At 36.3% G+C, this 14,266-nt stretch overlaps 1 protein-coding gene across 1 annotated transcript; it reads left to right on the top strand.

Annotated features, from left to right (window-relative positions):
- The first annotated feature begins 1,357 nt into the window (after window positions 1-1,357).
- On the top strand, window positions 1,358-11,681 carry LOC109177727 (alpha-mannosidase-like). Its single transcript, XM_019327161.1, has 29 exons — window positions 1,358-1,587; window positions 1,696-1,788; window positions 2,330-2,418; window positions 2,521-2,695; window positions 2,795-2,914; window positions 3,003-3,086; window positions 3,172-3,243; window positions 3,333-3,446; window positions 3,607-3,707; window positions 3,827-3,920; window positions 4,275-4,442; window positions 4,552-4,641; window positions 5,286-5,351; window positions 5,438-5,494; window positions 5,895-6,114; window positions 6,305-6,441; window positions 8,383-8,442; window positions 8,532-8,591; window positions 8,803-8,874; window positions 8,987-9,034; window positions 9,138-9,248; window positions 9,519-9,584; window positions 9,941-10,053; window positions 10,156-10,240; window positions 10,346-10,456; window positions 10,566-10,661; window positions 10,740-10,787; window positions 11,045-11,113; window positions 11,237-11,681. Exons 1-29 carry the CDS (start codon window positions 1,387-1,389, stop codon window positions 11,483-11,485), a joined length of 3,069 nt encoding a protein of 1,022 aa, XP_019182706.1. The 5' UTR covers window positions 1,358-1,386; the 3' UTR covers window positions 11,486-11,681.
- Window positions 11,682-14,266: the final 2,585 nt, after the last annotated feature.

The following is a 14,266-nucleotide window of genomic DNA, read 5'->3' as shown; positions in this document are numbered from 1 at the left end:
AAATAAAAGAGAAAGTTTTTTTTTTAAAAATAAAACAATCGAAGACACTAAAACATGTTAAGGGGAGATTTGAACCCAAAACCTTTCATAAGCTACATGTAAATTTTACCAACTTAACTAACTCATTTTTCTTTTATTTTTATCTATACTTATACCTAAACATGTACTATATATATATATATATATATATATATATATATATAAACACTAGAACTATATATAGGGTGGGGTGGGAGGAGGGGGACAGCTGCCCCCACTATAGCTCCACCTCTGGTTGAAGGGATTTCCTCCTAGGTGCTATTTAAGCGGTCGATCAACTAGCTGGCCAAATTGGCCAACTCAACAAACTCGGTTGAGTTTGTTTTTTGTTTTTGTTTTTTTTTTTTTAGTCGATCTCATGCTTAGGCGCGCTTTTTCTTCAAACTGTAGGTATATCTTTATCCCAGTATGTCATTAATATACTATCAATCTTGACTCCTTCATGCTCAATACAGATTGTTAATAGTTACAATTTTTTATATATATATAATTTGTAATTTTTAAAATAAAATTAGCCAGCAAGGCAATGTCGCATACATCTTTGTGGTTTCTAGTAAAAAGAAATTTGTTCAAAATTTCATCATACATGAGAAAATTCAGAGCGTTTAAAAACTTCAAACAATTCAAACCATATGTAGGAATTTAAATGATACGCATATTGAAAAAAATTTGAAAAGAAAAATCTCAATATTGAGAATGCGCGAAATGATAATAATATAAATATATACGAAGTACATACTACAATATGATAAATACGAAAGTGACACCTCATATCAAGAAAATGTGCATAACATCTTAATTGCTCTTCAACGTGTTCCATCAAGGTACGATTTGAAAATGTGTGGATAAGCTTAGCTTGTTGGCAGAGAACACACCATGCGTGCATGCCACGGACACCATGCAAGAAGATATTTGGTGAAACTGTGAAAGCAATATTGTCCACCCAACATTAATTAGCTTTGGTGGCCTGCAGTGCATTCTCATTTCTTAAAAGAGGTTAAAAATTCAAAATCTCCTACTCACTTATTAGAAAAATTAATAAGCATCCGCATTAATTGGTCATGTCTGCTGAACCATTGAGTCACCGTAATTTACATGCATTGTCGGGTCGGAGTGTGGGGCCCTTAGGGTTGGGGATTCAACCTTTTGGGAGAAGAAAAATTAATACGCATGACTAGCCCTTTGCCCCTTATACAAATGTGACTCTTATAGTTAGGCCTAACTCAGTACACCTCGTGATTCAGAAAAAAATAATATTGTCCATCCAATAGTACTATATATGTCCCATAGTGGTTTTCCTAACTATAATAGTATCGTTGGTTTTAGTGTTTGGGAAGTTGGGTAAAAATGGGAAGTTTAGTGTGGGTTTTGTTAGTGGTTGCATGTTCATATGGAAGCAGTGGTGCAAGTGGGTACAGGAAATATGAAACTGGGGGTGGCACTGTTGATGACAAGTTGAATGTGCATTTGGTTGCTCACTCCCATGATGATGTCGGCTGGTTGAAGACCGTGGATCAGTACTACATTGGATCAACCAACCACAATCAGGTCAGTATTAGTACCTACATATATATATATATATATATATAGAGAGAGAGAGAGAGATTGCCTTGCTTAGCTTGATGATTGATTAAGTTTGGTACATTGGTGGTGCAGTACTACTCGCATGAATGTGTAGAGAATGTGCTGGACTCTGTTGTTATGTCACTGCGCCGCGATCCCAATAGGAAGTTTGTATTTGCTGAGATGGTAAACATACAATATCATTTATATATTCATCAACCAATGTATATATATATATATATATATATATATATATATATATATATATATGGCATTGTTTTTTGGATACTACAATTACTACTTGAATCAAAGATGTGCATTAAATTAACTCTACATTTTGATCATAATCGGTAAAGAATCACAAAGAGATAAATCAATTTAGGTTGTTCAAAGCTGATCGACCAACAAATCAAGAAAAAGCTAATAATTGACCATTTTCACTAAAAATTAAACGTGTAATTACCAAATCAACAATCTGATTAGTTTGAGTAAGGTTATGTTACCCCAACAAAGAGCTAATAATTTATATATAGTTACCAAACAAACAGTCGGACAAAGAGCTAATAACATGGGACAGCCTTGACCAAATTGGTCTGTTAACTTATAATCACAATATTACAAATTTGACTCTAAAGGATCAACTAATTATCCGACAGAATTTATCCAGTAATGAATGCGGACTTGTCAAGAAAAGTTGAATTTAACTAAAAGATGAGTGGTTTTGAAGGCATTTTTCAATCGATGGTGGGAAGAGCAAAGCCCAGAGATTCAAGCACAAGTAAAACAGCTAGTAGCTTCTGGGCAGTTGGAATTCGTGTATGTACATTATATTATTATATTGATCGATTTGGAGGTACTTAATAATTATATATATTGGAGCGATTGCTATTCCATAATCCATAATTTAATTTGATGCAGAAATGGAGGGTGGTGTATGCACGACGAGGCAGCGTCCCATTACATAGACGTGATTGACCAAACAACTTTAGGGCACCAGCTCATAAAGACTCTGTTCAATGTAACTCCGCGTGCTGGGTGGCAGATCGATCCATTCGGGCATTCCGCAGCGCAAGCTTATCTCTTCGGGGCTGAGGTACACTACTTTTTAAGTTTAGTTAAATTGCAAAAATCATGAAACTTTTTGAACTCATTTGGTTGCTAATTTGAGCTCCATTATTGTGTCCTTTGATAGTTGGGGTTCGATTCTGTGCATTTTGCGCGTATTGATTATCAAGACAAAGCAAAACGTAAGAATGACAAATCTCTTGAGGTTGTATGGCGCGGCTCCAAAACTTTTGGATCTTCATCTCAGGTTTGTCAATGCAAGTTCTCTCTCTGTATGATTTACTTAAATTTTTCCAGATTTACTCATGATAAAGTGTCGTTCCTGTGGTGTGCAGATATTTGCAAATGCATTTTATGATCACTATGGTCCACCATCTGGTTTTCGTTTTGAAGTGAAGGAGAACTTTGTTCCAATCCAGGTTCTAGAAATTGAGAGCCAGTTTTGAACTTATATAATGCACCTATCTATCTTAACATTTTGTATGTGCATGCTAAAATTTGCAGGATAATCCTCTTCTTTCCGACTTCAACGTGGAGGAGCGTGTTAATGATTTTATCAATGCTGCTCTGTTTCAGGTGGAGTTGTTCAGCAAACTTTTAGACTTAATAAAGGTTAGAATATCATGCTTCCATTTTATGATGCATTACACCGTCTTGATCCACAGGCAAAGGTAACGCGGGCAAATCATATCATGTGGACCATGGGGGGTGACTTTGAATACCAGTATGCTGAGACTTGGTTCAAGCAAATGGATAAATTAATTCATTATGTCAACAAGGTACTTCCGTTTCCAAACAGTAAGGATCAACTAGCAAAGTGCCAGCCTTTCCCCATTTGAAACGTAGGCATGTTGCGATTGACAAGTGTTTGCAAAGTTGTAATATCTGCAATGACACAAGGAAGCTAGAAGGGATTTAAACGCTTTCCTTTTATTACAGGATGGTCAAGTAAATGCTCTATACTCTACTCCATCAATTTATGTTGATGCAAAGCATGCAGCTAATGAAATCTGGCCCCTCAAAACAGATGATTATTTTCCGTGAGCATCTCTTGATTTCTATTGGAATGTCAAGTTTCAGTGAATATCTGATTGTCACAATCCATAATACTTAATTCATTTTTTATTTTTTATTTTATTTTATTTTATTTTTGTTCTAGATATGCAGACCGTGAAAATGCTTATTGGACTGGTTTCTTCACCAGTCGCCCAGCTTTCAAGCGATATGTTCGTATGCTGAGTGGATACTATCTGGTTAGCTCGTTACACATCTCTTCTTTCCTTTATGTGCTCAACTCAGTAGGCCATATACTTGTTGCATGGATTCAGTATGTTTTAGTATTTTACTACTTTACAATTTACATGCATCATTACAAATTCATATGTTGTCCACAGATTCCTGTCACGTTATCATTAGCGGAAGTATAGAAATTATGCCATATTACTTGAGGTGGATATTCTACCAGCATATCTTACCATGAAGCTCTGTGTTGTGTGCAGTGTTGGTGAATGCATTTAAATCTAAGCTTTGATGGAAATTTTATATCCTTTATTGTAATAAAGTTCATACAAAATGAATATTAAAATAAATTAAATGTGTAAAAACAGGCAGCTCGCCAACTAGAATTTTGGACTGGAAGGAAATCCACTGGTCCTAACACTTACAGTCTAGCAGATGCTCTAGGAATTGTGCAGCACCATGATGCTGTCAGTGGTACTGCAAAACAGCACACAACAAATGACTATGCGAAACGATTGGCAATTGGAGCTTCAGAGGTGAACATCTTTCTCAGAAACTTGATCTTTACAACTCCTTTTGTTCTCACTGTTCTCTGAACTTATTACGTTTGTGCTTTAAAAATATAATACTCTGTGTCTTTTACAGTCAGAAATTGTAGTGAACTCAGCTTTATCATGCCTGGTAAATTCAAAATCAAATGGTCAATGTGATGGATCAACATCATCATTTAGCCAGGTAATGTTCCAGACTTGTGGTCTTCTTGCGTTTGCCTTTGACAGAGTGTATCATAATTCATATTAAAACAGCTTATAAGCTTTAACTTTAGGCCAATAGCTATTAACTGAATGCTGATTTACCAAAGGGGCATTGAGAGGTTAATTTCCTGAGCTGTAAAATCTTGCTTAGTAACGTCTGATTGCTAATTGATGTCATAATAATATATGCACCACTTCTATATGTCAACACTCACAATAAGTAGACCAAAAAATTGATGGATGACATAATAGATATGTTACCCTTCTTTCTCAAAGTGGACTTTGTTTGCCTTAGGTTCTAACATTGTTTCCTTATCTTCCTGCCAATTATAGTTTCTGATTGCTGATGATGCCAAATACATATATTCCTTTTTGCATGCTTTACTGTACACTTGTTGGTAAACAGAAGTACTAATCTGTCATTTTTTGTTATGCATCACTATCATAATGACCGAATATGGCGTGTTTATATAGCTTTGTAATTTTTAAGCCACTCCTAGAAGAAAGGGTTCTCTTCTGCTTTGGTGGAACTTATTGGCATACCATCCAATATTGTTTTGACCCATGTTTTTTTTTTTTTTTTTTTTTTTTTTTTTTTTTCATTATTGTCTTGTTTCTGAACAGTGCCAATTACTCAATATAAGTTATTGCCCACCAACTGAGGAAGATATAACAGAAGGGAAGAGTTTGGTAATCTTCCATCTGCATATAAGCCTGCCCCATGAACTACCTATTTTTCTCATGAAAATCTCACTTCATATGGTTGTTAATTACAGGTTATTGTGGCCTATAATTCACTTGGATGGAATCGTACTGATGTCATCAAGATACCAGTAAATGCATGCCCTTCTTCTTCATTTTAAAGTTATCAAAAAGAAAGATTGATTCTAATTTGAAATGTTTGGATTTAATTGGAAAACTTAAAAGCATTGCTTAGAGAATATCATACATGGGCAATGATGCATGATAACTGTATACTGTAATTAAGTTACATGCCAAATAAATTTGACAATTTGTTCATGTATTCTACTATTAATGAACTACGGAGTACTTCTGAGTTCGAAATGAAAAGAAATTAAACACATAGATTTTTGTAGAACTCAATGAACAGGGGGGCCCTCTCAAGATGAATACTTGCATATTCTTTTGCAGTTATTTTGTTCACATTTATTGTCAGGTGGTTTATATGCTTTTGCTTACATTTTACTCACTAGAAAAATATTTAATTAACAGGTTAATGATGCTGATCTTATTGTACACGATTCCATGGGAAATGTTGTAGATGCACAATACATAGAGTTGGATAGTGTTACAAGCAACTTGAGAGAATTTTATGTTGAGGCTTATATTGGAAAATCACCAAAAAAAGCGCCAAAGTATTGGCTTTTGTTCCCAGTATCTGTGCCACCTCTAGGATTGAATTCTTACTTTGTTTCTAAAGCATCTCAGAAAAGTACGCCAACAAGACTTTCTGCTCTGCAACTCATCTTATGTTTGCTTTACTCGATCTTTGTTGACTGTATTTTGGAATGGAATATTAAATAGATCTTGTACTCCTACAAACTTTAGATGGAAATATTGGATGACTTGATCCTGACTTTGATATTTATGCATCAGCTTCTTTTTTGTGTTGCATGATGCAGGGGGTCACAATAATGGCTATATTACAGCGATGGGTCTTCAAAATGATGAAACTGTTGAAATTGGACCGGGGAATCTGAAACTGTCCTTTTCGTTGGCATCTGGACAACTTACACGTATTTTTAATTCAAGAACAGGGGTAAACTGTCTTCTACCTCTGAACTGAAACATAAAATTACACTGAATATTATGCTGTTGCAATTATTCCCACAGTTGACGATGCAACCTACCACAATATTGCCTGTAAAAGGAACCTATAATTGCTAACTCACCAGTCACCCCTAAGAGCCTTATATTTATCGGGAGGGGTTTAGTGTAGGGAAAAGTGTAAAAATAGTCTTAGAGATCACATATTCACATTTGATGGATTCTAACCTTTAATGAACCTGTAGCTCATTTACATAAAGGAGAAGTTCTCATTTCATCTGTAGCTCATTTAACTAAAAGAGAATGGTCTCGTTTCACTGAAGGATGATTTTAATTTCAAAGATAGTTGAATGGTTGTTTCATTACCTTGTAGTAACTTGTTAGAATGATTTGGAGTTTGTTAGTCTTGTTAGAGTCCTAAGGTTTCTGTTAGAGTTCTTTGGGTTAGTTGTGGCTATGAAATCATCCTTGTACCTATATATACTGTATAGTCTCAGCTTAGTAAGATGAGATGAGACACACAGAACATATAGAAATATACAGTTGAGTTTATTGTTTAACATGGTATCAGAGCGAGATTGAGGTGACTGGTTAGTGGGTGTTGGTCGGAAAGAGGAGGCGACGCCGGCGGGAGAGGCGGAGCGGCCACCGGAGTCCTCACGCGCCGGCGCGTGGGCAGTTCTCCGGCGTCTTCTCCAGTCGCGGTCGGTACCATTGGGCTCGTCTCTGAACACCCAACGCGTCTGCAGTGGTGGTGTACTCCGGTGTTGCGAAGGGCTACTGCGTTTTGGACTGCTACGTTTGGACCTGCTGCGTTTTTGGATTGCTGCGTTTTCGGGTTGGTCTGTTTTGTTTATTATGGCTGAGGAGAGTGAGCTGAGGATGGAGGGCTGCGTCGAGTGGTTCAGTGAGGGGTTTGGGTTCATAACCCCCGATGACGGTAGCGAGGATTTGTTTGTTCACCAGTCTGGTGTCAGCCGAGAAAGAGAGACAACCGAGAGAGATGGTAGGGGAGGTCCACGAAGCTGGGTGGTCTGAGGTGCATGAAGCTGGGCGGTCTGAGGTCCACGAAGCTGAGAAATAATTAGGCAGTAGTTTTCTTTTGTTTATCGTATTCGTATTAATAAGTCTTGACCTTTGTATTTTGTTTATCATGGTTTGTCGCTCTAAATTAATTTGATATGGGAGCAATTCTAGGGTCTGAGTTGAGTCAAATGCAGCTTGTTCAATGTGCGTAAACAGGGGTGCTGCAGGAGTGGGCAGCACAGGTGCCAGGAGTGGGGCGGACCTGGCATATGCCGCGGGGGAGGCAGACGGCTGAAGAGTGATTCAGAGTGAATCAGTTTACGTGCATGCACCAGGGAAACGCTGTAGTGTTAGGCAGCGTTGATAAGGGTGCATGGTGAGAGGTACAGGTGCACTATGGTCTAGCAGCGCTAAGGGTTTGTGGAGTGAGAGGCAGGTACGCTGTGGTGTTAGGCAGCGGTGATAAGGGTGTGGGGAGTGAGAGGCAGGTGCGGCGCTGTGGTGATTGGCCTAGTTTTTGTTGGCTCCGTAGAAGTGTTGTTGGTGCGACAAGGTGCGTTGTGGACTGGTTTGGCACAGCGTGGTTCGAAGGTTGTTCGAGTGGTTCAAGACGTGGGCGTTAGCCTTGGAAGTTATGAGTCTAGGTCCTATGGTTCATGTGATACATATGTAACAAGTTGGATGCTCCAACTTGAGGGGGAGTGTTAGAATGGTTTGGAGTTTGTTAGTCTTGTTAGAGTCCTAAGGTTTCTGTTAGAGTTCTTTGGGTTAGTTGTGGCTATGAAATCATCCTTGTACCTATATATACTGTATAGTCTCAGCTTAGTAAGATGAGATGAGACACACAGAACATATAGAAATATACAGTTGAGTTTATTGTTTAACATAACTTATGACCTTTTACTAGGTGGATATACCGGTACAACAAAGCTATCTTTGGTATGGTTCGGGATACCAGTATCCACAGGTGTATATCTATTTTTCCTGTAGATTAAATGTAGATCACAGATAACACTATATGATAACCTCATAATCCTGTATATTACTACTGTGCAGGCTTCAGGTGCATATATATTTCGACCAGACAAGTCAACTCCAAATACTGTTTCAACATCGGTAGTTAATCTTTCCCTCCACTAAATACTGATCTTCTTGCTAAGTACATACTGCATTGATTGGAATACATGCCTGTCATCAACAATGAATTCAGACTAAGTTTTTTTTTTTTTTTTCATGCCATTATTTATCATTCTGCAGTTTGTGGAGCAACCATGTGAGGTTATATACTGCATGAAATTGGAAAATAACACTTGACTATTGCTTATAGGTTCAACTAAAGGTCATACGTGGACCCTTGGTCGATGAAGTTCATCAGCAATTCAGCTCATGGATATCTCAGGTTGGTACTCCTATGCAGATGCAGTGCATCAAAGTACATAGACAATATGATAGAGATAAATATTTGAGACATGTGACCCTTAAAACTGATGCTCAATGACCTTTATATGTAGGTTGTTAGAGTTTACAAAGATAAAGAGCATGCTGAATTTGAATTTACTGTAAGTAATTTTTGTCTTTTAAAAACTTTTGATTGAGTTACTACGTATATGTTTGTTATCTGAGAAATAAAGGCATACACTTTACATGTCTTTTCAATTGAAGATTGGCCCGATTCCTAACCGTGGTGAAGAGATCATCACAAAATTGACAACTAATATGGCCACAGACAAAGTGTTCTACACTGATTCTAATGGAAGAGATTTTCTTAAAAGGGTAAGTCTGATCTATCTTCTAACTTCATGCCTTTGTTATTACTTCTTCCTACCTGTCAATTTGGCCATGACTTCTTCTATACGTTTCAATGGACTCTTCCATTCTCTCAATCCTTGGAAGCACATTTAATATCCATTATGAGAGTATTAATATGCTTTTTCTCTTGCATGTATGCTATAAAGATATTGCACCTTGTTTCCATTAATAATTTCTATGTGGTATTTCTCATTGTTACATGAATAACTCTAGCTACATTCTGATGCTTGCCAGGTTAGAGATTACAGATCTGATTGGCCCCTCCAAGTTAATGAACCTGTAGCAGGAAACTACTATCCGGTAACTCTGCCAACTCATATTGATAAGTCCATCCTTGTGGAATTGTGGGATTTTCTGATCAAAAGTTTCATGTAACAGAACAGTTTATGACTAACTGAATATGTCTGGAATCTGGATTAAAGAAAAGCAAATTTTAATAGTTAGCATTATTGCGAAAAAAAATAAATGGTGTAACCAGCATGCTGTGGTATTTTTCTCAATTCACTTTGTCCATCTAATTGATCATAACAAGTGGTTTGGATGAACACCAATATGACCTAATAGAATGTTGTCTGTATAATTCAGTTAAATGGTTTTTTGCTCATTCTATCAATATTTACTTTGCTTCTTTACATTTGTCTTATTGTTATATTCAGATCAATCTTGGAATTTACACAGTGGATAATAAATCAGAGTTTTCTGTTTTGGTTGACCGTGCCACTGGAGGAGGCAGTATACAGGATGGGGAAATAGAACTAATGCTCCATAGGTTCAAAAAAACACCTTGAAATCCACCTTTTTATTGTGGCATTTTGCATTTGATATTTGATCTTGATACAAAAGTCAATTATATTTTATCCTCATTGACCAGGCGAACAATCTATGATGATTCTAGAGGAGTAGAAGAACCTCTTGATGAGACAGTATGCGTTGGGTTCAAATGCGATGGACTAAGCGTGCGTATGCTATGAGTCTTTATGTAGTTGTTGGTTAATACATCCCCTTGTTGCTAATGAAAGTGAATGTATAGGCTGATTGCCGTTGTTTCATGTGTTGGTCAGATTCGAGGGAACTACTACGTGAGTGTCAACCAAGTAGGCGCTGGATCTCATTGGCGCAGAACAACCGGCCAAGAAATCTATTCACCCCTCCTCTTGGCTTTTGGACATGGGGTCAGTACAATTTTAGTTGAAGAGAGCATCATAGGCAGCCTTTACTATCTCTTTGAAAATAGCAAATGTTATAACTGTCTTCTTTCTCTTTGCGTTGATTGTGTTCCAGAATCCCGAAGAATGGAAGGCATCTCATTTGACAAAGGCCACCATGATGGATCCAAACTACAGTTTACCTCCTAATGTTGCATTAATTACTCTGCAGGTGATTGTTTAAGTTACATGCATCTCTTTCAATTACCTGTTCTTGATAAATGGACTATAGCTGATAATATTATTGCAGGAGTTGGCTGATGGAGGTGTACTACTCCGTTTCGCACATCTATACGAGGTAAAACCTTAGTCTTTCACAAGCATACATTTTACATGGAGGAAACTTGTGTTCAAGAAGGAAACAAGACATGGCAAGTTATAACTAGGTTAAAAGACTAAGAATCCGACTTAAAAGAATACCAGCCTCCTATATATGTCAGTTACGTTTTAGCCTTGTGAAATATGATTTCTGAACTTCAGATGCATGATGAACATTATAATAATTCCTTAATTAAGAAAGTTACGTTGTATACATACTATAATCTTCATGGACAGGCCGGTGAAGATGCTGATTATTCGTCATTAGCTAAAGTGGAACTCAAGAAGATGTTCCCTGGGAAAACAGTAAGTATAGCAGACAAGTTCTGTTTTTGTTATTTTCTGTTAGCAAACCAGTTCCCTTTTAATCTTTTCTATGATGGTTTGCTGGGTGGGTGCATTGTGTATATGATATTTCGGTGTAAACAGATAAAGGCGATCAAGGAGATGAGCTTATCTGCTAATCAAGAAAAATCTGAGATGAAGAGAAAGAGTTGGAAGGTTGAAGGTGACAATGGCAGTGAAGCTACTCCCATTCGCGGTGGTCCTGTTGATCTGTCAAGTTTAGTAGTCGAGCTCGGTCCCATGGAGATACGCACTTTCGTGTTAAGTTTAGTCGAGCTCGGTCCCATGGAGAATGTGAGCAGAGTTGGTACACAACCCCACAGCTCAGCATAAGCTTATTAGTTGAGCTGTGTGTTTTCCTCTTTTCTGTTTGTGGCTGTTACCCTTATTTCTATATGAGGGTGAATAAGGCATTTGCCTTTTAACACGAAATGTTATGAATAAACGTGTTAATCCATTAACATTTTTTTAAAAAAATACATTTTATATCTATCTAGTATTATAATAAGATGCGTTATAAATTAATACTAACATTACTAGTTATTATGATTGTTGTTTTTTGTTGTTGTTATTATTAATGTTGTTGTTAGGCCAACTTGCCATATAACTAGCATCAAATTTAAAGAAAAATTCTCTTAAGAAAATATTTCATATAAACCAAACATGCCATAAAGATGGATTAAATAGTAAATATAGTCAATCGAAATTGTCCCGACCCATTGTAATCCCTAAGAATGAATGCATGTATTAAACTACCATACACTCCTGGCTTCTGGTAGATTGGAAAATAATGAAAGTGGTCCCATCTATAAACAGTAGTTGATGGATTGATACACATTCATCTGTATCCCAATGTGCCATTAATGTTCTCATGCCCATTGCAAATTGTTCTATCAATTTGATGAAAATAATCGAATTTAAGAATATAAATATTGAAAAAATGATAGGATATATTCGCCTTCAAATTAAAAGGGGTAGCATCATTTTTTGTGAATATATTAGGACTAGAGGTTGTAATTTGGTAGACTATAGAGAAGTAAATCAGTCTGTGTCGTCCATCAGTTTTTAAAAAATCTAATATCCTGTTTGGTAACATGGTTGATAAGTTAATTTTGACGGGTTTGAATGGTCAATAGTTTACTTTAATAGTAATTTATGAGTTAATAAATTAATACAATATGTTTATACATTTATAAGTCATTTTACATACAATCAGCTAAAAGTAAACAATTAATTTATCATACACGTTTTTACAACAGCTAATGCTATCAGTTGATCAAATTAGTTAACATAATTAGCTATTAGCTATCGGCTAATTGTCTGATCAATTTGATTTGAGTTATCTGACATCCTTTATAAAAAAAATTATTGCTTTATTTATAAAATTTACATTTAAAAATATTGATGAATGTGATAAAATTTGCCGGTGGTCAGTGTCCTATTTTAGACGGGGGATGGGCTATGTGTGAGAGTCACCGCCCTTGTAACTTGTAAGTTGACGTTTATGTGGGCTCTTTGGGTGCATGTGCATTATTTTGGAGGGCGGGACCACTGCTTAATGAGGTTGATTGGTTGGTGACTATAACTCCATGCTCTCAAAGTATTCTCAATAGGCATGAATTTTGAAAAGTTTTTACATAAGTGATTAAAAATTCATGGTTGAAAAAATTGTTAGGCGCCTGGGACTGCTTAGAACACCTAGGCGGGCGCCTAGAGTGATTAATCGGCGCCTAGAGCGCCTAGGTGACCGATCGCCTAGCGTCTAGGCGCCGATTAATCAATCAGCACCTAGGCCCGATTTTTGCAACACTAATTAAGAGAGATAACATGAGAGAGAAGAGAAAGAAGAAAAAAAATTGCAAATGAAATAACGCGCCTGGCTGGACGCTTATGGTGCGCATAACACGCACCAAGGAACAGTTTCACTGATTTGGTGGGGTCCACACATCTGACAAAAACTAAGGTCGTCGTGCAAACACCTAAATTACTCTCTCTATTCCACATATGATTATATTTCCTCAAAAGCCATCTTAAAGTCTCTATTGGGGATGTTCTGAATGTGCAAAAGTTTTTATAAGAAAAATTGTTAACATTACATTGTCTATAACTGACCGACTCAAATTATATATGAATGCCAATATGTCGCTCTCATTGTGAATCAAACTTCTAATTTTGTAATTATCAAGTTAACTATATGACCAACTTGATTAGAGTTGCCTGCAAATAAGTTATTTTAAATAGACCAAATTGTGTATTTGAGTCTCATAATTTTAAACAAAATTTATTGAAATCCCTTAAACTAGTAAAAAGTGCAATTGAGCTCTAATTTTACCTATATTTAATATGTTAATGATGTTTTGGTATTAACTAGGCTTTCGCGTGTGTTAATTATTATTTTGAAGTGGCGATTAATTGACATTCAACGTGGTAATTATCACTCCATAATTAATAATGAAGTAATACTGCACATACTGGCAAATTATGCTGTGTATCTGTATGCACCATGCATGGTGAATACGGATGCAAAAATGACGTCGTTTTATTAAAAACTTGATTCCCAACAACAACATATGAACTAAAATTCCAAAATCGATGAACTATAATTTCAGAATCGATGAACTATAATTTCAGAATCGATGAACTATAATTCCAGAATCTAATCTATGAACTAAAAATTTCAGAATGAATGAACTAAAATTCCAGAATCTATGAACTAAAATTTCAGAATCGATGAACTACAATTCTAGAATCGATAAACTATAATTCCAGAATCAATGAACTAAAATTCCATAATCTATGAACTAAAATTCCAGAATGAATGAACAACATAATGTTGTTGCTGGGAATCGAACTTGATTTTTTTTAAGAGGAGACGCGCGTTTTTAATAAAACGACATCGTTTTTGCATCCGTATGCACCATGCATGGTGCATACGGATGCACAGCATAACTACTCGTACACACTCTTACTTTTTACTCTATATTAACGTGGTACACTTTAATTTCTTGAAAAAAAAAAAAGTGAGACGCAATTTTAATTCATTTATTTGTTTTACCAATAAAATCAAGATAAATTGTAAAAAATTTACTCCATTAAAATACACTTATTATATTA

Source organism: Ipomoea nil, unplaced genomic scaffold, assembly GCF_001879475.1.
Source record: "Ipomoea nil cultivar Tokyo-kokei standard unplaced genomic scaffold, Asagao_1.1 scaffold0805, whole genome shotgun sequence".
NCBI classification, from domain to species: domain Eukaryota; kingdom Viridiplantae; phylum Streptophyta; class Magnoliopsida; order Solanales; family Convolvulaceae; genus Ipomoea; species Ipomoea nil.
The sequence above is the reverse complement of the archived record's forward strand: the minus strand, read 5'-3'. Positions and strand labels throughout refer to the sequence as shown.